General features: G+C 45.7%; 2 protein-coding genes and 1 long non-coding RNA gene across 4 annotated transcripts in view; 1 reads left to right on the forward strand and 2 right to left on the reverse strand.

Moving 5' to 3' along the window:
* Nucleotides 1-240, reverse strand: part of Rab43 (RAB43, member RAS oncogene family) — a 41,758-nt gene extending 41,518 nt beyond the window's left edge. Inside the window, exon 1 of the mRNA XM_003462760.5 lies at nt 105-240. The gene's annotated coding sequence lies outside the window, so the exon portion shown is untranslated. The remainder of the gene's footprint in view (nt 1-104) is intronic.
* On the forward strand, nt 15-11,555 carry LOC134473604 (uncharacterized). Its single transcript, XR_010043923.1, has 2 exons — nt 15-139; nt 10,595-11,555. It is a non-coding gene; the product is annotated as an uncharacterized LOC134473604 (long non-coding RNA).
* Nucleotides 5,219-23,698, reverse strand: Isy1 (ISY1 splicing factor homolog). 2 transcript variants are annotated; one of them, XM_023561934.2, is made up of 12 exons: nt 22,112-23,698; nt 21,767-21,937; nt 20,721-20,743; nt 18,844-18,895; nt 18,052-18,117; nt 17,814-17,856; nt 14,448-14,560; nt 11,804-11,921; nt 10,101-10,223; nt 9,066-9,187; nt 6,349-6,435; nt 5,219-6,123 (listed from the first exon to the last, which is right to left on the reverse strand). In XM_023561934.2, coding segments are annotated over exons 3-12 (834 nt in total). In that variant the 5' UTR covers nt 20,723-20,743; nt 21,767-21,937; nt 22,112-23,698; the 3' UTR covers nt 5,219-6,015. The 2 variants fall into 2 exon arrangements, with proteins under 2 accessions (XP_023417702.1, XP_003462820.2); XM_003462772.5 differs by having other exon boundaries at nt 21,771-21,937; nt 22,112-23,684.
* Nucleotides 23,699-25,534: the final 1,836 nt, after the last annotated feature.

Consider the following 25,534-nt stretch of genomic DNA (forward strand, 5'->3'; position numbering starts at 1 on the left):
CCTTGCCCGGCCCAGCCCAGCCCAGCCCGGCCTGACCCGACCCGACCCGACCCGACCCGACCCGACCCAACCCGGCCCTCCGCGCCCGCTCGCGAACTGCTCGCCTCGCGTCAGAATGGCCCGGAGGCACCTCAGCCCGGTGAGCTTCCCTCAGCCCGCCTGGCCCCGCCCAGAGCGCGCGAGCCTCCCCTCGGGACTTCCCGGGCCCGCCCTCAGCACTCTGACTCCGCCCTCAGCACCTGACTCCGCCCCCGGCCCGCCAGCGCTCCCTCAGCTCGGCTCTCCGCCCCGCCCCGAGCGCCGGAGCCTTCCCTCAGGACATCCCCTCGGTTCCGCCCCCAGCACCTTGATCCCTAGTCCTTAGTCGTCCCTCAGCACTCCGAGCGCAACGGTTGCACCGCCTTCAACTCCTCCCCGACACCCACGTTACGCCCCCACCCGGCCCCGCCCTTCGCGCCGCATCCGGGAAGGAAATCCGCCGCCCCCCCTTAGCCACGCGTACTCCCGCCCACAGAAGGCTCTCCCCACCCTCGTCGCCCCGCCCCCAATTCCCTCAGAGCCCCCAAAGTTCCCGCCTGCGCCCCGCTTCTCGCTCCATCCAGTGGTCCTTCCCTCTCTCTGTCCTCTGCCCGCTCAGTTCCTCCGTCAGCCAGGTGCACAAGGGCACTTCCAGGAGATGCTGCCCTGGTGCTCACGAAAGGCTGGCCTTGGTTGGACTGTGGGCACAGGCTGAGGACCCAGCTTAGAACCAGAGCTGGAGACGGGGCTCCTGAGTTGACTCGGGAGCCAGGGGTCCTCAGAGAGATGAGATCAGTTTATCTCTTAGAAGCCGAGAGTTTTTAGCCTCTAGAGGCTGAGGCAATCAGATCATCTAAGCTACAAGACCAGCCTAAGCTACATGGCGAGACCCTTTCCAAAAACAGTTAAAGATTTAACTTGATCAAATGGGACCCGACCCCCAAAGCCAGGAGGGAGGGGGATTCAGTTGTGAACTCGCCCTGTCAGGCCTGTGGCACATGTGTTTCCTGTAACTGCATGATTACTCCGAGTAGTCTGGCGTTGGCCCGACACTGCTGTGGGACTACAGGTTTTTCTCAGGGCACACAGCAACTGAAACCCAGGGGGAAGAGATGGGTCCTTTTCCAGGGTCGCAAAGGACCCTATCCAGCTTCAGGGGACAGGCAGGAGCAGGCAAGGCCACTCAGTGAGGGCAGGACAGCTGTCTGTCCCCTAATGGCGAACTCCATCCTCTGGGAAACTCTCACAGGTAGCACAGCAAGCCCCAGGGGACCCTGAAAAGCCTTCTGCTGTCTGCTGCGGTAGCAGGAAATGTCTCCCTTCATTCCCAGGCTGAGGGTCTCCATACACTGGGGATGGCTGTCAGGCAGGCATGGCGCAGGCTCGAGTGGTCACTTAGTGCCTGGTGCACAGTGTCTTGGTCCAGGAGACAGACTTGGGCCAGGGCTGGGATGAGTCCCTGGGAGTGGACACCTGTCCCCGACAATACCCAGCCTGGATTTCATGCAGAGCAAAGTGGGGGAAAGCCTGGTCTGGGCCTGGATTTCTTTTTTTCTTTGAAACTTTTATTAGTACATGTTTGCAGTATATAATGATTACATTTACTGTAGGAGATTGGTACCTGTACATAACACATTTCAGTTATTTTTACCTCTTCCCTCCATCCCCCAAGGAGTTTTTTTTTGAGGCAGTCTCAATATGTAGTTCAGGCTGTCCTTGAACATGCATCAATTCTCCTGCCTCAGCCTCCCCACTGCTGGAATTATAGGAATGCACCACCACCTATGGCACTGGGCCTAGATTTTTGTCATCCAGGCTCCCTCTCCTCTGTTAGATACTAGAAACAACCTGAAAGGACTGTGGTAGGGCTTACAAACTCAGGAAATATTAAAAATCATCAAAATGTATACTTACAAAGTAGATTTTATGGTATATAAAAAGTAGCTTTTTGGAGGCAAGGTCTCAGTATGAAATTCAGGGTAGCCTCGAACGCACTATGTAGCCCAGGCTGACCTTAAACCTGTGGCAATCATCCTGCCTCATCCTCTCAAGTGCTTGGGTTATAGGAATAAGCTACCATGTCCACCATAGTATATAAATTATACCTCAGGAAAACTTTTTAAAAAATGTGGGAGCTAGGGATACAGCTCAGCAGCACAAACACCTGCCTGGCAAATGTGAGGTTATGAGTTCAATCCCTGGTACCAAACAAAGCAAAACACAAACAACAACAAAAATGTGTCTCCTGTCTTTAGGTAGTAAGTTCATGAAGAGCAATAGCACTGTATCTGAAGCTGAATAATATTCATGTGAAATGGGGTAGTTTAAAATACTTAAGAAGTCTCCTTTAATGCCCCAGATTTGAAATAATGCGTTATCTACAGTTGTTAAAAATGGACAGACAGAAGGATGGCAGGTTCTAACCCAGCCTGGGTAACTTAGCAAGATCCTATTTCAAAATAAAAATAAGGCCCTGGCTTGGCAAGCATAGGGTCATGAGTCTGACCTCCGGTTCTCCCCACAAATAAGGCTGTCGGTTAAAAAACAAACAAACAGCTGGACAGTTGGGCATAGTGGCGCACACCTGTAATCCTAGCACCTAGGAGGCTGAAGCAGAAGGAACGTCATGAGTTCAAGGCTAGCCTGGGCTACATAGCTAAAGGGTAGTCCTTAACACAACTGAGGCCTGAACTAAAAAAAAAAAAAAAAAAAAAACAACAACATAAAAAGTCATCAAAAAGATGACTAGACACCAACCACAGGCCCTGTGTCATGAATATGGAAAAACACTTAGAAAACTGAAAGTGGCAAACAACACCTAGAATTCTGCCGTAGCACTGGAGATCCAAGTGCAGGAGGCTGGTACAGCCTTATGCAACAGGAAGTGGCCCTCAGCATACCTGGTAGGCAAAACAGCAGCAGGCAACTGCTTTCCCTTCCCTCCCACGTCTCAAAATGTCACAAACACGGGAACAAATGAATCCCCTCCTTCAGCCTCTGGTAAGGGTGATCTCACAATAGAGACCTTGACCCACCATATGCAGGCCACCTGCCTCTTGGCACCTCTCATCCAACTCTACTGTGCCCTGGAATCCCTCTGCCAGCCCCAGACCAGGACTAGGTGGTTCCACAAGGCTGCCCTGGCTTCCTCCCTAGTCCAGACACAGCCCTAACTCCATTTGGTCTGCCTGGGGAGAAGTGATCTCACACAATCTTGCTTCCCAGACCACTCCAAGGAGAGCCCCCAAGAAATGCATGCCAACAAGCAATACCCCCTGTCCCCTCTAAACCTGCAGAGCCTTTTCATCCTTCCCAGATCAGCCCACCAGAGGGACTCTAGAGTAGCCCTCTACCTTTGCTTTAAGGCCAAAGAGATTGCAGTAGTTTTAAGGTCCCAGTGAGTTGTAGCCCAGAAGTATCCAGTGGAACAACAAAGCACCGGCTCAAGTCAGCTCTGGGAGAGAGCCTTCTGCACCCCTCAGCGGGGCAGATGGGGAGGAGCCAACACGGGCCCCCAAGTGCCCTACCTGTCCCAGCACCAAGGAGGCAGGGGAAGTGGGCCAGTGTGCAGGGGATCAGGCCCCAGCATGTCCCCTCCCAGGAGCCACTGGGTAGAAACCGAATAGGATGGGTTTCAGCTCCCTGCTGGACAGGGGCTGGGGGTGAGGGGAAGGAGGACTGGGAGAATGGGCTGAGCCAGGAGGGAGACTGCACAGCCTCACCAGAGGACAGAGGATGGGTGGGGAGGTGAGGGGAAGGAAGTAAGTCGCCTTTCTGAAACTGCAGGCAGAGCCAAAGCTAACATAAGAGGAAAAGTCGCCTTTCTGATACTGCAGGCAGAGCCAAAGCTAACATAAGTCACTGGATTTTGTAAATTAAACCAAGCCTGGTTAGCTGGGCCCAATTGACCACATTCACTCCCAATGATCACACCTATGCTGACAGCTTTCCTACTGTCCTCAGGCTTGGCTGGAGGCCAGCTGAGAACTTCCCTCTGTTCCAGGCCCTCTGGGTCAACACATGGGAGACTTGTAAGATGGCCAGCTGGGTGCTGCTCCACTCCAAGCCTGTTTTTCCCAAAGTAGGACCCAAGAGGCCCTGATGAGACTTGGGGGAAGACACTGGAGTTCTGCAGCCCTTACTGTGCAGGATAGACTTGCTCTAGGGCTTATCTCATCTAGGGACCAAGAATGTGTGATGTGAGAATCTTCTGCCTTACTCCATATGTGAGGAAGTGTTACTGCCTGTGGGTTCTCCTTTCTGTCCATGACTGGACCTGAAGTCTGCCATGCCCGAGTCAACCCCTACCCCACCCTACAAAGACCTGGACAGTGTCCTCAGGCCCTCTGATGCCTCTGCCTACAGTCCACTACTGCTGGGACTCCAGTCCTGGACCTCAGAACAGGAAAACTGAGGCTGGATCCCAGAACTTATTCAAAGCCCCTATGAAGCTCACTCATGAGCTTACTACTCCAGGGAGCCATAGGCTAGGTGATGCACCCCAGAGCCTGGCCTGTCTACCACTGAACTTCTCCCTCCTTCCTGGACTTCTCCCTCCTCTCTGCACATCTACCCAAGGCTCGGCTCAGGGTTGGGACTTGGACAGTCCTTTAGGAAGGGAGCTTCCTGGAGCAAGTCAACAAAAACTAGGTTCTTCCTCCCTCAGAACATTTCTAGTTACTGCAGTGTAAGGTTCCTTAAGAGAGGGAGCCAACATGGCCTGCTGCTAGACAGCTATCTGGGCACAACCACCTGCAGCTCCACACAGCACTTTTATCCCTGTCTGTGCCACTCCAGCAAGAAAAACACACTCTTGCTGCGGGATGCACTTCTCCAAGCCAGGAGCTCCCATTTCCCAACAGCCCAAGTCAGTGCCCCACACTCAAGAGACAGTCACCTGGCCCTAACAAAGAGCATCAAGATGCTTCCACAATGCTATAAGGTACAAGGCCCAAGCCCAGGACCACTCAGGCCTGCAGCCTCTGCACTAGGTCCTCACTCAACAGTGAAGACCCAGCTCAGTGACCTCAGGACTCCTACATGTCCAGCATGGACAACCACACAGGCCAACACAGGAGCCCATGGGGGCCTCCACTCCCTGCTGGAGCCCAGGATATGTTCTGTGCTTGTGTCAGAGAGCATCCCTGTGGGTGACCTCATGTTCCCTCAGGATAATCACCCCAGGAAGAAGGCATGGCAGTTTTCTTTTATTACAAAAAATCTTTAATAAAAATGGTTCTCTGCAGAACAGATTACAGTGCAGAAGTTGCAAAGTCAATATTCCAGCCCTCCAGGAAGAAGGCTGGTGGAGAAGTAGGGCAGTGTCCAGCATTGTGGAGCAACTCAGGCCACTGACCCCAAACAATGGGCTCAAGGCTGACATATCATCTCAGTTCTGCAGAAAAAAGAGTATCCTTTTAGAAAAATTAATTTTTATTTGCCTTTGGTATGACTCAGGGTCTCACCATGTAGTGCAACTGGCTTTGAACTCACTAGGCAAGGCTGGTCTTGAACTTGCAGCGATTCTCAGGGCCTCCTGAGTGCTAGGGTAACAGGGGAAGGCCCCCACACCCAGCTTCATGTTGGCCATTAGTTGATTCTTCTCTCTTCAAAATCACAGTATGAGGCAAAACAAAATGCTTAATAGGCAGCCAGAAGGCAATCTTTTATATCCAAAATAAAATGAGTTCATATGGTAGTTAACACAGGCCAAAATAAAAAGAAATGGGTTCATAAGACAACTCACACAGGTCAAAATAAATCATCAGTAAAAAAGTTGACGACAGCCTAATGGGAGGCAGAAGACAAGAGCCCTGTGCTCGGGCTCGGATCAGCCCTGGAGGCAAGAAAGACGAGAAGGATAAAAGATGAAAAAGAAGCAGGGCCTCCAGGTGCCAGCGGCCTGACCGCAGCTGGGGTGGCCATGTAGGCAGGAATGCCTCAGGGATAGCAAGCCGCCCACTGGATTTTCAGACTCCAAGGAGTAGCTGGCTTGTCCTAGTAGCCCAAGAGCCTTTTGGCTTCTTCACTCTGGGCCTGCAGGGTTTCACTTGCATACTTCTGGAGCAGTTCCATTTTCTTCCTTCGCACAAGGGCCTCCTCAATCTGCAGGCAGCAGAGACTGGGCTCAATCCTCGGCCTGGAGTCCCTCCAAGAGGGAGTCCCCAGGGTATCACTGAGAAGTATGATTCACACACCCAGGTGGCCTCTAAGAGCCACAACTCCCCACCACCAGGAACATCTGACTTTCTGGGGTTCCACCCTCTTGAGCACAACCTGTTCCAGAGGAGCAAGCTCCTGTTCCTGGGCAGCTGGCAACCTCTAGCCTACCTCCTGCTGTGACGGCACTGGCACATGAGCGATGAACTTCTGCTGCCCATCCTCCCCTCCTTTCTCCTGGCTGCCTTCCTCATCGGACTGCAAAAAGAAAAAGTATGGCCATTGCAAGGCACCTGCAACACTATCAATGGCACCTCTATAAAATGGTGCCACCCTACAGCTGTCAGGAAAAAAAGAGAACGAGAGGTCTGTACTTCCACAGGGGATGCCCAAGACACATTATTAAACATGAAAAGTGACGAAACACTCATGCTTTATGCCACCTCCTGTCCCGGAGAGAAAAGAACAGAAACCAACAGCAGACAACAGGGAAGACAGGGAACAGGGAGAAGAGTACAATGCTTTGGAAACTTGTGACTTTTATTGCCTATGTTCTAAAATTTAAATTTGAAAGACGTCCACAAAAATAAGTAAGATTAACCAAAAGGCTACAGATGATTACTAATAACCAAGGAAATAACATGAGAGTCTGCTGTTGGCTGGGCTCCATGCCAGGTGCCAACATGGTCTTGCCCCATTCTGGCTGCCAGAGGGAAGCTCTCCTAAGGTACTGGTAGGAGTGTGATCAGTTTGAGGACTTTGGAGGTTTTTTACCCTTTTTTTTTTTTTTTTTTTTTAAATATATATATAGGGTCTTGCTAAACTGCCCAGCCTGGGCTTTAACTTGAGATCTTCTGATTTAGCCTCCTGAGTGCCAGGATTTTGTTTTGTTTTTGTGGTACTGTGGATCAAACCCATGGCCTTGTGCATGCAAGGCAAGAACTCTACCACTGAGCCACATTCACAGCCCTGAGTGTCAGGCTGACAAGCTTGCACCACAACTGGCTCAGCAGTTTGGGAAAACAATTGTATCTACAACCATTAAACACACCACACCCTGGGACCTAGTAATTCTATTCCCCTAAGACACTCAACAAAAGCATGGCAAGAGAAACTTCACAGCAACCCTATCCATTAGAGCCCCACACTGGACTCTAAATATAACCCACAAACATCAGACACAACAGTACCTGTGATTCCCTGGGTATTTAAAGGTCAGCAACAAGTCAAACTGCAGTACCAGAGATTGGAAAATGAAGCCCCTTCAGGAAGAACTTCACTTCTGTTCTAGCCCTGGCACTGCCCCGTGACCCTTATACTCCAGACCTGCTCGAATTTCTGCAAATGGCAGACCACTCAGTGGTAAAAAGGAGGAAATCTGAACTCCACAGTGGATAGGTCTCAACAGTATCCTGTGGCAAGTAACAACCATCATCAAAATTGACCCTTGGGAGGATTCAAAACTGGTTGTACAGCCACTCTTATTTTTAGTTTTGTCCTGAAATGACAGAATTACAGAGACAGAGAGCAGAAAAGAGTTTGTGGGGATGAGGATGCAGAGGTGAGGAGGTGTGACAAGAAGGGAGCAACAAGAGCCACTCTGTGCCCAGGAAGCAGGTCTGTGTCCACTGCAGAGGAGACAGTCCCATCCCCGATAAAAGCCACAGATCTCACTCATCATGCTGAGGATAATGTCAGGCTTTGCTGTTGCACTAAGTTACACATGGTATAGCCACTGGGGAAACAGGGAAAGGCCCGTGGGAGCTCTGGAAACTAGCTCTGCAATGACCTAGATGTCTGCAGTTGTTTCTGAAGAAAAAGGAAAAGAAAATGATTTCTATTGCTCAATGAGGACAACTCTGTTTCCAGGGCGCTCGACCATACACAGTCACTCATGTTTCCCAGGGCCCATCTGTCTGTTCTGTTTGTCTGTCCTTTCCCTGTTCTTGGTGTCCCTCAGCATGGAGCATATACTCCCTTTGCCTGCTTACCACTTGCTTTATTCCCCTCAGTTCCTGATCTCAGGCTGCACTGGTCCCCTACAACCGTGTGCTACACCTGAGCTTGGATGGTGGCTGTGCCCCTGCACCCGGCATGAGCCTGGCTCATATAGTCACTCATCAAACACTTGCTACAGAGGACCTAGGGAAACCTCCTAGGCCACACACCATCCTTGCCTAAGCCCCGCTGTGGTGGAACCTCCAGTCCTCACTGTGACATGTGACCTTCACTGAGCCACTACCCCTCTCACAGCTGCTTGTGTGTGTGTGTGTGTGTGTGTGTGTGTGTGTGTGTGTGTCCCTCCCCTATCTTGGAACAATGGAGTAGACCCGCAGGGTGCTGTCCACACTCCAGGCCTCCACATGCTGGGCCTGCTTGGAAGCCTGGAGCCCAGCTCCTCCTAGCTGTGAGTTTCTGTGGGTCCTTTCTGTCTCCATCTGGAAATGGAGATGCTGGGCACAGAGGAACCACTGGCAGCACCATCTGAATAGCTGAGTGAGGCTGGGGCTGAAACCTGGAATATGGTGTTCTAAAGCCCACTCTGCTTCACTAATTGTTAAGATGGCAGGAAGGGTCAGGCAGGGTGATAAACTTCTGTAATCCCAGCACTCAGGAGGCTGAGGTAGGAAGATTACTGAAAGTTAAAGGCCAACCTGTGCTACATAGTAGGATCCTGTCTCAGAACAAAACAAAACAAATCAAAAGCAGAAAGGATGCCATCCCTGGTGCAAAGCACAGCTGACAGTGATTCCCATGGCCATCCTTTCCCTCCTTCCCTGGACCCTCCCTGATCCTGAACATTGATCTTCACAGCCATCCCATTGGGAGGGTGCTGGCGTTGAACCCAAACACTGGTCTCTGCACCAAGCCAGGACCCATGTTAGTACCTCCTCCTCAGTGACAGCATAGATGTTGATTTCCTCCTCCTCCTCTTCCTCCTCTTCCTTTTCTCCTCTTGCTAGCCGAGCATCTCTCTCTGCTTTCCATTTTTCCACTAGCTCAGCTCTTACTGCAGACAGGGAGACAGGAGCTGCAATCACATCTCTGAAGGAAAGGCCAAAACAGTGCTCTGGAAAGAGCTGCCTTCACTCTGCCCTGAGCCAGGACGTGGCTGGGAACGAGGTCTGGTTCCACAATACTCTAGCTTTAAGTCATTATACAACACCTTTTCAGGGACTGTCCCCTCAATACTCCCAAGGCCAGCTGAGGGGCTTTCAGACACACCCACATGAAAAGGAGAGTCATGGATAGTTACATGCTTTAGTATTTGGGAAGCCGAGGTGAGAGGACCACAAGTTCAGGGCCAGACTGGGCTACAGAGAGATGCTTAAAACTCAAAAGAAAGAGGGGCTGGGGATTTAGCTCAGCAGCACAAGAGCCTGTCTGGCAGCCATGAGATTATGCATTTGATCCCTGGTACAAAAGGGAAAAAAAAAACTGAAAAAGGGGAAAAAATCCAGGGCTTTAGCTCAGTGACATAAGCGCCTACCTTGCAAGCGTGTGGTCTTGAGTTCGATCTCCAGTACCAAAAAAAAAAAAAAAAAAAAGAAAGAAAAAGAAAAAAGGAAAAAAAAAAATGGAGGCCCCAGCAAGCTGGGAAGGAGCTCCACACCCAGGACTTGCTTCCAAAGTCCTAGGTCACCCAGCGCTGTTCAGACTAGCACCCGCACACCATATTCTGCACCTGAAAGCCCTCTGCTGCACCTAAGGCAGGGAGTGGCAGCCCTGCAGCTTCCCCAGGGCAGCACCACACTGATCGACTCACTTGTCATCTGGGATTGACTCACAGCCCAGAGTTCTAAGACCTCTGAGGACCTGAATTAGCAGGAAGGAAAATAGCCTTCTGCCAAATGTATTCCTCGAAACAGTTTTCAAAGGAGAAAAAGCAGAGGGTGTCCTGTTTGAGACACCCAGAGACCTACGTTTCTTCTCATATTCTTGCTCCAGAGGCACAATGACACCATCATCTTCATCTAGGTAACCATAGTACTCAAAGTCAATCGCCTTCATGAGCTCAGCACGAGTCTTTCTGGGAGGAGGAAGAGCTAGAGGAAACAGAGGCAATTTAGCTCATTTCTAGGTTACAGTGACACTTGAGCCCACCCTTCTCCCATAGCACCGTGCAGTCAGACAGTACACAAAAGTTTGATCAAAATATGCAGTCCACGTTTAAGTTTTCAGAAGTATATCACAGAAAAACACACTGCTGACAAGCAAGGTGATGTATGTCTATAATTCCAGCACTCAGGAGCCTGAGGCATGAGATTTGCTATGACTCCCAAGCCACCCTGGGCTACATGAGGAATTCAAGGCCAGCCTGAACTGCATACTGAGATCCTGTCACAAAATAAAACAAAATCCTTCTCTTTCATTTCCAGCACATTAACCTCACTGCTCTTGTCACTTTCTGAAACAGCTCCGGAGTCCTCTTTCCTGAGTGTCTTTATGAAGTGGGATCCAAATTATGGTGAATGCTGCTGCCAAGCATCATCAACAGAAAGGAAGCTCATAAAAATATGATGCTGTGTCCTCATTCCACCTCTTTCACCAGAACGGGCAACCTGTGACTTTTTTTTTTTTGGTACCTGGAATCGAACTCACAATGTCACACTTGCCAGGCAGGTACTTACACCGTTAAGCTAAATCCTCAGCTCCCACCTGTGACTTCTGGCTCTTCCCCAAAGTCAAGATGACCATAAAGATAAATATTTTATTTTATTTATTTATTTATTTATTTTTTATTGGTACCAGGGATCGAACTCACAACCATGCACTTGCAAGGTAGGCACTTATGCCGCTGAGCTAAATCCCCAGCCCCAAGATAAACATTTTAAATTAAGTCAGGACATCAAGGTAGGCACGACAACCCAACTAAAGACACCGAAGAAAAAGAACTCCAGAGCTGCTGCAGAAAGCAAGGCATGGTGGACACAACTGTAATCTAAGCACTCAGGAACCTGAGGCAGGAGGATCATCACAAGGTCTAGGCCAGGCTAGACTACACAGTGAGACCCTGTCACAAAAGAAAAGAGAAAGAGGAAAAAGAAAAAGAAATAATATCAGAAAAGCATTTAGCATATAGTAAATTACTCACACTTTATTTTGTTAAATGGTCCATTTTAAAGAGTGATCCTATTGGCCCACTTCCTCCTCCTGCCTAGGCTTCACTTTGACACTACAGCAGTTCCACAGCAGCTCTCTAACTTGTGGATGCTTGGAGCCTCCCTTCTGTGCCTCCTCCTCCTTCCTCGAGTACTGGGACTTCACTTCCTAATTTGCGGTGCCCATCCCCACCTCTCTTGTCCTTGGTTAGATTCCTATTTTTGAGGATGACCAGATGGCCAAAGTTATAAACTTGTCGTTTTTAAGTAACTGTCTTTGTTGGTTCTCATCTTTTTTCTACCACAAACTGTATAAAAACCTTTGCAACACTGCCTCTGGGGCTCAGAAGTTACAAAGTGCAAGCTTCTCTTAAGCCAGATTAGTCAAATAAAAGGCTTTTTCCATCTCTTCAGGAGTGTACAGTTAGTTCCTACAGTATCTGAAAAAGTCTGGTATCCTGCTTTCCATAACAACTTGGTTACCAAGTTAGAGGTGAAAACCTTCAAAAGCCTGAGTTACTTACGTTCTTTCTCAAAGAGCTCCCTAACACCAGGTAAATCCTTTGCTGCTCCAAAGTACTTGTAACCTCGGTTTCCTGGAACTTCTTTCCCTTCATGATCCAGCATTTTAGGGCCAACTTTCTTATTGGGAGGGAAAAAGACAAAATGAATCTGGTACATAAACTTGCTATTTCTTTCCACTTCTATAAATATACTTCAAATAATATTAAACATGGAAAATATTTATGTACATGGAATCCTAGCACACGGGAGGAGGATCACTGCAAGTTCGAGGCCAGCCTACACCACAAAGTGAGTTCAAGGCCAGCCTGAACTGCACAGTGATGCCCTGTCTCAAAAGAAAAAAAAAAATTCTTCAATATCTAACAATAAGACTTAAGTAAATTATGGCACATTCACTGATGCATTCTAATTCTTATCCCCTAAAACTCATGTCTTTATAAAATTCTTATACTGACTTAGATAAATACTCAGCACAAGAAGTGACAACAGTTTAAAAAAATTACAAATTAGCTAAATGAATCAGTAGCAAACAAATAAAACACTCAGATAAGGAAATCACATTTGTTTGCTCCATGTACCTTGCTATATGCCTTGCTTCCCCATTTGATCTCCATTTAATCAATATTACCTAAGTGATTATACTCATAATCTTATTGGTTGACCATAGCTTTGTCCCATCTCATGCCCACCTTGTGATTTCCCACTGGGTCAGTGTTACCTAAGCAACTATACTTGTAATTTTATTAGTTGATTATAATATTGGCCCACATTATATCTGCCTCACCTTGGGACTTTGCTCTGTAGAACTCCCTTGAGGAGCAGTGTCCCCCAGGGCCACCCACTTGGGACCCCTTCATCCTTAGAAGCTATCTTTCTCTCAATAAACACTTGCTTTTGTTTGTTTGTTTGGTTTTTGAGTTTTTTGATCCTATGTCTTGCTATATGGTTCAGGCTAGCGAACTCACTATGTAGCCCAGGAAGGCCTCAAACTCACAGAGCTACAATTGCAGGCATGTACCACCACATCCAGGTAACATTTCCTTTCCTACTCCTATTCTCCGCTGTTCCTAGAATTCATTCTCTGATTTTTAGAGAACATGGATTTGGCATATATTAGATATCTAGCAGGTTAGGAGTTATTTTTCCCTTACATTATTTGGGATTTTTGGAAGTCCTTATCATCCCTATATTACATTTGTGAATGTGAACTTAACTCTTTCTACAATTCTGGCTGCAAAACGAGTTGAGGAGAAGCAAATCAAATTCAATGGTTCCGTTCACTGTTGACCTTGGGGAAATTTGATTCAGTTCATGACCAATTTGGTTTGCATCCAAAAACACGGAAAGAATTAAAATTCATGAAGTGAGGTACCACTATAGTATGGAACCTTACATAACTTTGATAAATGACTTTTTTTTTTTGAACTTTTTATCAGTACCAGGGATCAAACTCATGACCACCTGCTTGCAAGGCAGGTGCTTATGCCGCTGAGCTAAAACCCCAGCCCCCAACAACTTTGATAAATAACTCTTTAAAAATTATCTTAATTTTTAAAATTTCAAGATAGTCTTGCTAAGCTGCCCAAGCTGGGATCAATTTGTAATCCATTGCAAAACATGGTATCCCTGGCCTGTAATCCCAGTTCTCAGAAGGCTGAAACAAGAGGTTCTGATCGGATTTAGAGGCCAGCATGAGCTACAAAGTGAGTTCAAGGCCAATCTGAACACCGTGTCTCAAAAAGACCAAAAGCAAACAGAACAAAACAAAACAAAAAGCACGTGTAGTCCTCCTGCCTCAGCCTCCAGAGTGCCAGGATTGCAGGTATGTGCCACCACACCCAGCTTTCAAAACTGTTTTTTGTCTTTTTGGTACCAGCGAATGGAACTCTCAAAACATTTTTAAAATGGAATAAATGATTACTTATTAGCAGGAAATTATGTTCTTGGTATACTGTTACAAGCACAAAGTATGTATCCAGAATATGAACCAATCTCTAAAAACAAACATGTATGAAAATGCCTGGAAAGACTTCAGAAACACAAGTAGAAAAATGTTAACAGCAATTCTTTATTTGTTTGTTTTGGTACTGGGAATTGAACTCATGACCTCATACTTGCCAGGTAGGCACTTATGCCACTGAGCTAAATCTCCAACCCTAATAAGCAATTACTTCTAAGTAATACCTGTAATACATATACCATACATATAGTATAGATATTTTAAGATATTTTCTTATTCTTTATATGTTTTTTTCTCTTTTTGCAATAGAATACATACTATTTATATGATCAAAAGTTACGATTAGGGGCTGGGGATTTAGCTCAGTGGCATAAGTGCCTGTCTTGCAAGCACAAGATCATGAGTTCAATCCTCAGTACCAAAAAAAAAACAAAAAAAAAGTTACCACTGTGAAAAGGTGAACCCAAACTGGAAAAAGCCCCCCAAAAGGGACAGAATGGAACACTGTGAAGGTCCCTCAGGGAAGGACACCAGTGAGCAGCAGCCCTACTTCCCAAGGGATGCAGGGGACCATGGCCATGGGGGACAGGAGTCCATTCCTTCCTGGCCTCCTCCTGGGCAGTGGACCCGGGCTGGGACTCACTGGCTTGGTCACTCATCCTACTGGGATGCAGTGTGCTTACCCCATAGTCTGGGCCACCCAGCTCCTTTATCCGGACTTCCCAGTGCCCTTTCTCCCTTAGCAGCTTGTTAATCTCGTCATTCAGGTCCCGAATTCGGAATTCACCTAAACCAGCTAGAAAAACAAAAGGTTAGAAACATTTCTTTAAGCTGGTATACCTTAAATAAACATCAACATTTACATTCAACATCATCTCTCCAATGTGAATGGCCACTCTTCCTTAGGGATACTGCATGAAATTCTCATTTAAATGGATATGAAGATGCCCAATACCCAAATAAATGAAAAAGTAAGGTTTATAAACACCATTCCCACTAGCACAGGAGAAAAAAATCCTTTAAAACAAATAGCATCTTCACTAGCAACTGAGGAAAGAGAAACAGAAACAATCTTGCAGTTCCATTGATGGAACTATGAAAAATGAAAGCCAGGTATGGCAGTGCACACCTGTAGTCCTGGCACTCAGGAGTCTGAAGCAGGAAGATCACAAGGTTCAAGGCCACCCTAAGTTCCTGTGAGTTAGAGGCCAGCCTGAGTTACATAGCAAAAACATCTCAAACAAAAAAAGTCAGGCACAGTGTCGTGTACCTGTAGCCCCAGGTCTTCAGGAGGCCAAGGCAGGAAGATTGCTTGAGTCTATGAATTCCAAACCAGCCTGGGCAACATATTAAGACCCAGTCTCAAAAAAACAAAAACAAACAAAAAAGTCAAGTAAAAATAAAGATACAAAAATAAATAAATAAGATACTTTTTACAATGTCCCACTCCCACTTTTTCAGAAGGTTAGAGATCTAAACCTCCTTTCTTTTTTTTTTTTTTTTTTGTTTTGTCTTTTTCCTTTTTATCGGTACCAGAGATCGAACTCACGACTGCCTGCTTGCAAGGCAGGCGCTTATGCCGCTGAGCTAAATCCCCAGCCCCTAAACCTCCTTTCAAGACTCCTGCAAACACTGACATGAGAAAGGGACAAGCACTGGAGCCTCATTTTCTATTTTTTGAGACAATATTTCACTATGTAGCCCAGGCTAGTTTTGAACTCATAGCATCCTCTATCCTCTATCCTCCCAATAGAATAGAATCCTCTATCCTCAGCCTCCCAATGGCTGGGATTATAGACATGCACCACCATGTCTGCCAAGGAGCCTTCTGTTTCCCAGTTATAGTCACCACTCATCTGGAACAAACAAGAATTTGAAGTCTTAAAAAAAAAAAAAAGAAGAATTGAAGTCTTTGTACCCAGGGCTTTCGTGCTGAGCCTCATTCGCAGTCCTGACACAAGATTTTGCCAAGAAACTAGTTGTGGAACTAAGAAAAATATAAGCCCAGGTTGGGCTTGAACTTGGAATCCTTCTGCCACAGCCTATAGTGCTGTGATTACAAGAATCTATCACTAAGCCTAGTTATTTTGCCACCCATTTTTTTAAAAAGCAAATTAATTTTCTTATTTTTTAGTTTTGAAGTTCATGCCTAGCCAGGTGTAGTGGTGCACACCTGTAAATCCAGTACATGGGAGCCAGAGACAGGAGGATCACCATGGGTTCAGGTCAGTCTGGGCTACATAGTGAGGCCCTGTCCTGGTCTGTCTTGATGACCTAAATTGATTCAAAGCAAACAAAGGATAAAGTTTATTATTATCCTTTTCTCCACTGAATTGTTTTACTACCTTTGTCAAAAGTCAAGTAACTGGGGCTGGGGATTTAGCTCAGCGGCTTAAGCACCTGCCTTGCAAGCAGGCAGTCATTAGTTCAATCCCTGGTATCGATTTAAAAAAAAAAAAAGTCAAGTGACCACATATATAAAGTTCAATGCCTAGAATTTTTTTTTAGCCAGGGTCTCACTATGTAGTCAGGCTGGCCTTGAACTCACGGCAACCCTCCTGCCTCAGCCTCCCCACAGCTGGTATTACAGGGGTGAGCCAATATATCGGACAATATCTGGAATTATTTTTTCATTTTCTGGATAACTTTCTGTTTTTAAAATCAAAGAAAACAATTTATATGATTTTAATTAAATCTGCTTACTGGACATGGTGGTGCTCAGCCATAATCCTTGTACTTAGGAAGCTAAGGCAGGAGGAACACTGTGAGTTTGAGTTCAGCTTGGGCTACATAGTTCAGTGCCAGCCTGGACTATATTGCAAGACTCTATATCTAATAATAATAATACTAATATTAGGGCTGGAGATTTAGCTCAGTGGCATAAGTGCCTGTGAGTTCAATCCCTGGCACCAAAAATAAATAAATAATAATAATAATAATAATATTGCTAACATGTGTTCTAGCCTAGAATATGTTTTACTTTGGTGAGTGCTGCATATACTGAGTTTTGTTTTTTGTTTGTTTGTTTGTTTTATCGGTACTGAAGATCGAACTCACAACCTCGCGCCTGCCAGGCAGGTGCTTATGTCGCTGAGCTAAATCCCCAGCACCTGTGTTGAGTTTTTTTGGTGTGGTGGTATTTGCTACAGGAGTACTCCATCACTGAGCTACATCTCCAACTCTTTTTATTACTGACAGAGGCTCACTATTTTTCAGGCTGGTGTTGAACCTGTAAAGCTCCTGCCTCACCTCTCAAGAAGCTGGGATTACATGTGTGTACCCACAATCAGCTACACATGTTTGCTTGTGTGTGTGTGTGTGTGTGTGTGTGTGTGTGTGTGTGTGTGTTTGTCATTTTCCTTTTTATCGGTACCGGGGATCGAACTCACAACTGCCTGCTTGCAAGGCAGGCACTTATGCCGCTGAGCTAAATCCCCAGCCCCTACATGTGCTCTTAAAAAATGAAAAACTAGCAAGGCATGTAATCTCAGCACTCAGGAGGCTGAGGCAGGACTGCTGCAAGTTCGAGACCATCCTGGGCTACAACGTAAGCTCAAGGCCGGCCTGAACTGCAGATTGAGAGCCTGTCTCAAAAAGACAATTAAAAAAAAGAAGGAGGAGGAGGAGGAAGAAGAAGAAAAAGAAAAAAAAAGAAAAAGAAAAACTATTCTTGCTAGGGGAAATGTTGTTAGGCACTAGATTCTAGAAAATATCAACCAGGTCATGGGTGGCAGTATTGTTCACGTCTAATGTTTCCTTGCTGATTATTTGCTTAATAGATGATGATCAATAGATCATCGCAAGAAGATTCAAGTTACCAAGGTAACTGCATCTGAGAACTCAGTCCTTTAAAAGGATAGTTAGCTACGAAGGTGTGATGGTACATGTGTGTGATCCCAGCATTTGGGAGGCTGAGGCAGGAGGACCGCCAGGAGTTCCAGGCTAGTATGGGCTATGTAATTAGTTGATGGTCAACCTGAGCTACACAGTGAGTGAGACTGTGTCTCAAAAACATAGAAAAAAATCAAACAAAGTAAAAGTCAACTTACCATTCTGAATCTGAGCCACCTTTTTTGAAATCTCTCCAATGATCTGTAAAATCAAGGATAGTACATTTTCATGATTTTTGAAATTCTGAAAGCATTATATTTCAAAACTAATCATTATCAAAAAACCCCTGATCATTAGAATTTCTTAGAATTCTGGTCTAAGAGTCATTTAGATTAAAAAAAAGAAGCAATTAGAGACTTGTTACTTCTATATAGATTAGATTCACCCAGAAATCACCTGTCGTCTCCACTTCTCGGCTTTGGGCAGCTCGGTACATTCTGAGGCCAGGAAGGGTCTTCTTTCCTAAGAGGAAGCAAAAGAACACATGTGGCCACTGGACTAGCTATAGCTCATGTGACACAGACATACAGAAACAAACACACACATGGCAAATCCAAGCCTGAGGCCAATGCCTCCTCCAATCTCAGCACATTTGAAGTTTCAGTGACTAGCTCTCCTTCTTGGCCCTTAAATCTCACTCTTTTCTCTCCTTAAGAAACAATGACAGATGAAAACATCCAACAAATGCAGGCATAGTACCATAAAAGAATGGAAATGGCACAAACGCCCAGGGATGGAGAGACCATGGTTTATGTATACCACATTGAGAAAGGACAGATGTCAGTATGTAGGCCAAATATACATACATAAATATAGATGTGTGCATGTGTACAACATTAAAATATAATATTAATAATCAGAGCCTAATATCTAGAAGTCCTAATTTGGCTCGGTCCCCTTGAGTTAAGACTCTACACTCGCATTAAGGCACAGCTACCCCCATGTTCCACTTCCTATTATTCCATATTAGACAGAGCTGACATGTTCAAGGGAGTCAGTTATCATTTTATGGAAAAATAAGCAGCCAGGTGAGTCCACTGCCTCAGCTACCCACAGGAACACTGGAAACTCAACTTGGATGTGAACAAGGACAAACAGGCAGTTGCAGGGCTCCAAGTCTGTCAAGGAAGGAGTTGTGATGCACTTGTTCTGGACACTTCACAGCCTATCAGGAAGATTTACACTCACCTTCACTTTTCCTTCTTCCAGCTGAGCTTGGCGAAACCTCGCCAATGCTGTCCTGCCAGGGACACAGAAGATACCATTAGAGCTGATCAGGCTTCTAATCACACAAGTTTCCGGAAGGGGCAGAGCTACTATAACGTCACTCAGAAGAACAGCAATCAAGAAACTAAAACCACAGAGTGCCTTAGGGTTTCCATGTCTCAGGGAACAGGGCCTACAAAGCCCTTTGTGGGTTGGCTTGAGTGGTACTGGGGAACTGTTGTAGATTAAAAATTGGTGGTTGGGCTGGAGATTTAGCTCAGCAGCATAAGCACCTATCTTGCAAGTGTGTGGTCATGAGTTCGATCCCCGGTACCGATAAAAAAATTAAGACAAAAAAAAAAAATTGATGGTCAACTTAACACTAGCTGAACTAAATCAGCATGTTGCTGAGTGTAATGGCCCACCTGAAGAAAGCTGCCAGCATAAAAGATGTGGAGGAAGAGTGTGGCATTGCTGCTGTTTGGAGCCATTGGTTCCCTTGGAGGAGCTTATCATGGCTAGCTTCCTCAACATGAATTCAGCCATTATAATCAGAGGAGCTCGGGATGCTGTTGCTGAGAATGTCTGTGGTTCACTTTAGGGGAGTTCTGGTCCTTACATTGAGCATCATTTCCTGGCTCCAGAAGGCAAGATGTGTGCTGTTTAAGCTCCAGAAGCTTGTCACATTGGCTTCTTAAGACATACTCAACTGTTCTCCTATCAGAGGAGCTCGGGACCTCACTGTCTCGGAGGATGGCTGTGGTATTTTTCAGAGGACCCCTGGTTCTTAGCTCCACTGCAGAACCCTCAACTTACTGGCACATCCTTCAACTGGCATAGCCTTTCTAGTTTTCACCACTGATCTTTGGGCCTTCCCAGCACAGATCCATAAAACACACTTAAATGAGTCATTATCATGGGCTCTAGACCTCCAGTTGGACTCATGGGAGGCACTGTCATGGGCTCTAGGTCTTCACGTGGACCCATGCAGGATATTACTGTGGGATTCAGGTCCTTGGCTGGATTTTTTAGGTCTTTAGTGTTGTGGACAGATTTCCTGTACTTTCTTGTATTTAACTCCTGTACTTTCTTATATTTAACTCTGAGTGACCATCATAAAATAATACTAGAAATGCTGTGCCCTCTATGTAATTGTTCTCCTTGCAACCTCTGACTGCAACAGGATTGAGCACAATGCCTTATGCATGCTAGTCAAGTGCCTTATAACTGAGTTACTTCCAGTCCTTTTTTTTGGACATAGAGTCTGTATTGCCCAATCTGGCCTTGAACTCATCCTGCTTCAGCCTCCCAAGTAGCTGGAATTGCAGGCAGGCACTACCATGCCATCAAAATTTCTCTTCTTCTGCCTCTCCCTCCTCTTCCTTTTGTGATACTGGGGGCTGAATCCAGGCCTTTCACACTGAGCTACATTCCTATTCCACTGTAATATGGGGAGGTGGAAGGGAACAGGATCTCACTAACCCATTCCTTCCTTATCCTCTCTCATCCAGCCATTTGTGTTCTTGAACACCTGAGAATCTAGTTCATTATACTGCATGTAAGGACTTTGCAAAATTCAATTCATCAGTCCTCTGTGATGAGTAACACACTAGAAGATTAGCTTCATGGAATGCCCTAGCTATTGTTCCCACACTATTCACAGGTGAACAAAAGTTCATCCAGTATAAGCTCTGCAAGCTGTCAGAAAACCCTAATGGAGTAAAATAGACATGAGGGTGCTAGTTTACAAAAACAGAGAAAGAAATAGCTTCTCAAACAGCTCCTATACCAAAAAGACCACAGACTCTTATAGTGGTTAAGTTACAAAAAACATTCAGCCAAAATGCAATGATACTTACATGGCCTTCTCTGCATTTCGAGCCTGGAAGAGAAAGAAAAATATTCATGATTAAGAAACTTTTTTTTTTTTTTTTTACATTTACTGTTCAGTGAAAAGCTCTTTTAAGGATACAGTCACAAGCAAGACACTTCCAATACATCTTCTTTAGCCTGCTATGCAATCTCTTGTGATTGTTTATTTATTTACTTATTTATTTTGGTACCAGGGATTGAATTTGGAACCTCGAGCTTGTCAGGCAGGCACTTATGCCACTGGGCTAAATCCCTGGCCTGTAATTGGCCTGTAATATATAATTGTTTATTATATATCTTTTTATGTTAATAGAAATATGTATTGGTGCGCTGGAGGTGTATCTCAGTGGTAGTGTTTGTCTAGCTGCATGAGACCCTGGGTTCAATCCTCAACACTACCAATAAGCAAACAAACACACAAACACGATTATTCCACCTGTGTACATTACTAATGCTTATATGGTCATGTATATGCCTGTGCATGTTCCATCACTATAGCTTGTATATGCACACAGGTGAATACCAAACGGGATTACTGTTGTGGAAAAGACTATGAAGGACTCCAGAACTGATGACCTTAGAGGCCTCTCCAAACTTTGCGAGTTCCTGTCCTTGGGCTTTTAACGGGGACCTCATTAGGCAAGATGCACAATACCCAAGTTCACTGCAAGTTCCTCCTATTTACACATCGTGGTCGGATGAAGAGGCAATCAAGCCACGCAAGCCAAGATCACACACTCAGTTCACATCCTGTATCTGACTGGTTCCCGACGACGAGCCACCGTGTTGCACTGTGACTGGGAGCGGGTCCTCGCGCTCCGTCCCTCAGTTTCCCTGTGGGTAACTAAAGAGCTTCCCAGAATTCAAACTCAAAAGCGGTCCGAGGCCCGCGGTTGCGCTTTTTCCCGTTTGCCAGCCAACGAGGGGAAGAGGAGCCCCAGGTGAAGCCTGGATCTATGACAGCCCCGAGCGTCCCAGAGCCCACAGCCCATCCTCATTCACCCCCTAGCACCCAGCATCATCCAGTACCCACCTACCATGATGCCGGTGTGGGCGCTGCCCGGCGTCCGCACAGCCCCAGTCCCGGCTGCTTCTCAGTCTCGGACCACGACGACACTCGCGAGAACCGAAGATTCCAATTGTAGCCGGACACTGACGCTTTGTCGGAAGAGTCAGTGAAAGGGACCGGAAGTGATGATGAACACTAAGGAGCGGAAGTGACGGACAGGAAGTGAATGGAGGAACTGGAAGTGGAGGAACAGGGAGGGGAAGCAATTGGCTATCCTTCCCTGAGCATATTTCGCACGCGTCCGTCCCACCCATCGTCGCACGTTATTGAGGGGGACGAGGGAATTTTGGGGAAATCGCTCTCGCTTACGGGGTCTGGAGTTGGTCACGTTAATCGTTGGCACTGCAGAAGTGTGCAACGCGGCGTTCTATTGCGGGGAAGGCTCTGTGGGGTTCTGGTTGCTTTTCTTCTAATCTCTCCAGCCCCTTTCAGGGCTGTTCTGTGGAAGCGGCTGTCTTCTTTTGGAAATTACCCGTCTTCACTTTTCTGAACGAGCTGAGTCTTCACAGCCGCCGGAGACCCTGAACCGGATCGTACCCCTCCTGCGTAAACGGAGAACGGTGGCTCCAACAATTGCCGAGTGAAGCCGAGCTCCCACAGAGGGTGCTGCGGCTCCCGCGGGCGCGTCTGTCTCCAGATCTCCAGCCGATCCAGTTCCACCACTCTACTGGTCCCTACCATTTCCTTAGGGTCACTGCTACTTCTGACCTCTTCTGTAACCTCGTGGCCTTGGAGAGCTGAATAGTGCTTGAGGCCACCTTCTGTAAAGGATTTTAATATTCTAGTATGATGATGCACCTCCGTAATCCAGTAACCAAAGAGCTTGAGCCAGAAGGATCAAATTCGAGCCCCACTGGGGCAACTTAATGAGACCCTGTCTCAAATTTTTAAAAAAATATTTTTTTTAAGGGCTGAGGATACAGCTCAGTGTAAAGGCATTGGGTTCAATCCCCAGTACCACAAAAATAGTAACAAATAAAAGGGTTTAAAGTCCAGAGATGAAACACCCACTTCCTTGGGCAAGAAGTATGGTTAGTGCTGTGTAACTTCTCAGAAGTTCTGTGATGGAGGACATGGCTGGAACCAGAAGACACTGTGACAAGGACCAGGAAGACAGGAGCTGATTACCCCATTTCTCTAGGTAGAGTGATGGAAGACCTGAGGAACCTTCAAGAAGACCTGAAGCTGACCTAGTCAAAAGGAACCTTGGGACTACAATGCTTGACAAAACTCTCCCTGTTAGATGTTTAAGATGTCACATTGGACATCAGCCACTTTCAGAAATGATGTGGTTACATCATTATAGGTTGATGAATGAGACTGTTAGCTCACCAGTCTTCAGTTAGACAAACCAATGAATTGCATTTAGTGCTAAAACTAGAAGTCAGGTCTGGTATTTGAAAGACCATGCTAATACCATTCCCTTTGCTGCAGTCTGTTAAATGGTCTTCCCTTCTCTGTTCACCTACATCGAGCTTCTGCCTGCAGCAGCAATTTCACCCACAGAACTCATCTCCTCAGGTCACTGATCTACCTGGGTGATGCCTACCAGCTTGGATTCCTAACTTAGTTCAACCACTTAGGTCTGTGGGTTCTTTTTTTTTCAGTACTGGGGATTGAACCTAGAAGCACTTAGTCACTGAACCACTTGGTATGTTTTTGTTTTGTTTTTGGTACTGGGGATCGAAACTCATGACCTTGCCCTTGCCAGGCAGACACTACTGAACTAAATCCGCAGCCCTGGTCTTGATCTTGGAATCCTGTATCATCCTCCTGAGTAGCTAGGATTACATCCCTAGACTTGATCTATGAACTTTTGAAAACCTAATCAATATATGTCTATGATGTTATTAAATCCAATCACTAATTCATTATAGTTGTAAATACTCACCTATAGAGATGCTTTAACCTATAACATTATAAAAACTAGGAAGAGCAATATGAGAATCCTGATTTGGAACAACACTGAACCCACATTCTTTCACACCAACTGTCAATACAGGTGAAATTTTCATGTATTTTATCAGTCCATACCTTATAAGTAGTGTTTAATAATGTACATTAACTTGGGTGGAAAAAAAACAGTATTAGAAAACATCCTTTCAGGTTTCATCTGACTCAGAAGTCAAAAGCACTCCTTTACCATTCAAGGGCCTTAGATACTGCTCTTTATTAATCAGACAACTGGAAAGCAAGGTGATAAGAAAACAGACAACAAAGGTAGCCATGTTCTGAGCCCCTGAACTGTGAATGTGTCACATCAAAAAGAGGGTCATGTAGGTGTAATTAAGGATCCAGGGATGGGAAGCCAATTCCAATTATCCATTGGTGCCAATATAATTAATCACAAGAATTCGAGAGGGGGGCCAAGGGTGAGAGTCAGATGAGTGATTAAGAAAATAGTGGAATATGGACAGCCTCTGTAAAATAGATTCCAGCAGCAGTCCTACTGACTGTGGATGAGATTCATTTACAAATTTAACTTTCAGAGCTCTCATTATATTGTGTTTTTTGTTTTGAAACAGGGACTTGGTATGTAGTCCAGGCTGGTCTCAAACTCGTATTAATTGCCTGCCTCAGCCTCCTGCATGTTGAGATTACAGATGTGTGCCACCACACCCAGCTAGCCTTTTCAATTAAACTTTTAGTACCATTTAAAGTAATGGCCAGGTCTAGTGCCAGATGACTGTGATCCCAGCAGTTTGGAGGCTGAGGCAGGAGTGCTATGAGTTCAAGGGCAGTCGGAACTACAATCATGACCTGATCTCCAAAAAACAAAAACAAGAGCTTCTGGTACCAGGTATGGTAGCACATACCTGTAACCAGAGTTACTAGAGAGGCTGAGGCAGGAATATTTGGACTTTTGATGCCAGCTAGCACAATTTAGTGAGACCCAGGTTTAACCTGCTCCCACCTACTTGAACCACAATGGTACATACATGCTTGCCCCATCAGGCAGCTTAAACTACTTGATGGGACTATCCCATGCTGCCCAATAAGAGTCATGCATGTTATGTTTTTACATTATCTATTATGTCCACCCTTTTGACTTGACCGATTCTGTTCTGTTATGTCACATTTGGTTTTACTCTCTTCCAAAAAAGTAATAAGAACCGTGGGAGCAATGAAACCCAAAATGTGTAAGTCATGGTACAAAAGAGAGGAAAAGAAAGTGCTCCAAACTATATAACTGCATGTATATTTAAGTGTATAAGATAGAAAATGATATCACAGTGTTTTATTGGATCAATGAACAGAACTGTTTGCAGTATCATTGTTGGAATGTCCACTTTACAAGCTTTAATTTTGTGACTTGAACAATTATTTCTAAGATGACAATATGTAATCCATTAACTAGTGATTTCCTACTGTTCATTTTCTGTAAATCTGTATAACTTGTACCCTTTCCCTGCTTTTTTCTTTTCTCCTTAAATAAAATTTTTAAAAAATTGAAAAAAAAAAAAAAGAGCCATGCATGTACCACTGGTGGTCCAAGTGGGTAGCAACATAACACATTTAAATCAGTCACCCAGCAATAAGACAAAAGAATCATGACCCGGGGAAAGGGGGGGGGGGGTTTGTGGCTCAGGGGTAACGATGTAGTGTGTGTGTGTGTGTGTGTGTGTGTGACAGATCCTGGGTTCAATCCTCAGAATTACAAAAAAAAAAAATGATGCTGGTTGGATTCAGAATTAAGGACTGTTTTTGGAAAATGAAGGGCAAAGGATATTT

This window comes from Cavia porcellus, unplaced genomic scaffold, assembly GCF_034190915.1.
Source record: "Cavia porcellus strain 051 isolate PalLab524CR breed Dunkin Hartley unplaced genomic scaffold, mCavPor4.1 scaffold_27, whole genome shotgun sequence".
Classification (NCBI taxonomy): Eukaryota; Metazoa; Chordata; class Mammalia; order Rodentia; family Caviidae; genus Cavia; species Cavia porcellus.

What these genes read in the sequence shown, in the direction of transcription:
- Isy1 (XM_003462772.5), bottom strand. An exon ending in TGGAAGAAGGAAAAGTGAAG is followed by an intron (nt 18,118 to 18,843) that starts GTGAGTGTAAAT and finishes GCTTCCTCTTAG; the next exon opens with GAAAGAAGACCCTTCCTGGC. An exon ending in CCGAGAAGTGGAGACGACAG is followed by an intron (nt 17,857 to 18,051) that starts GTGATTTCTGGG and finishes TTGATTTTACAG; the next exon opens with ATCATTGGAGAGATTTCAAA.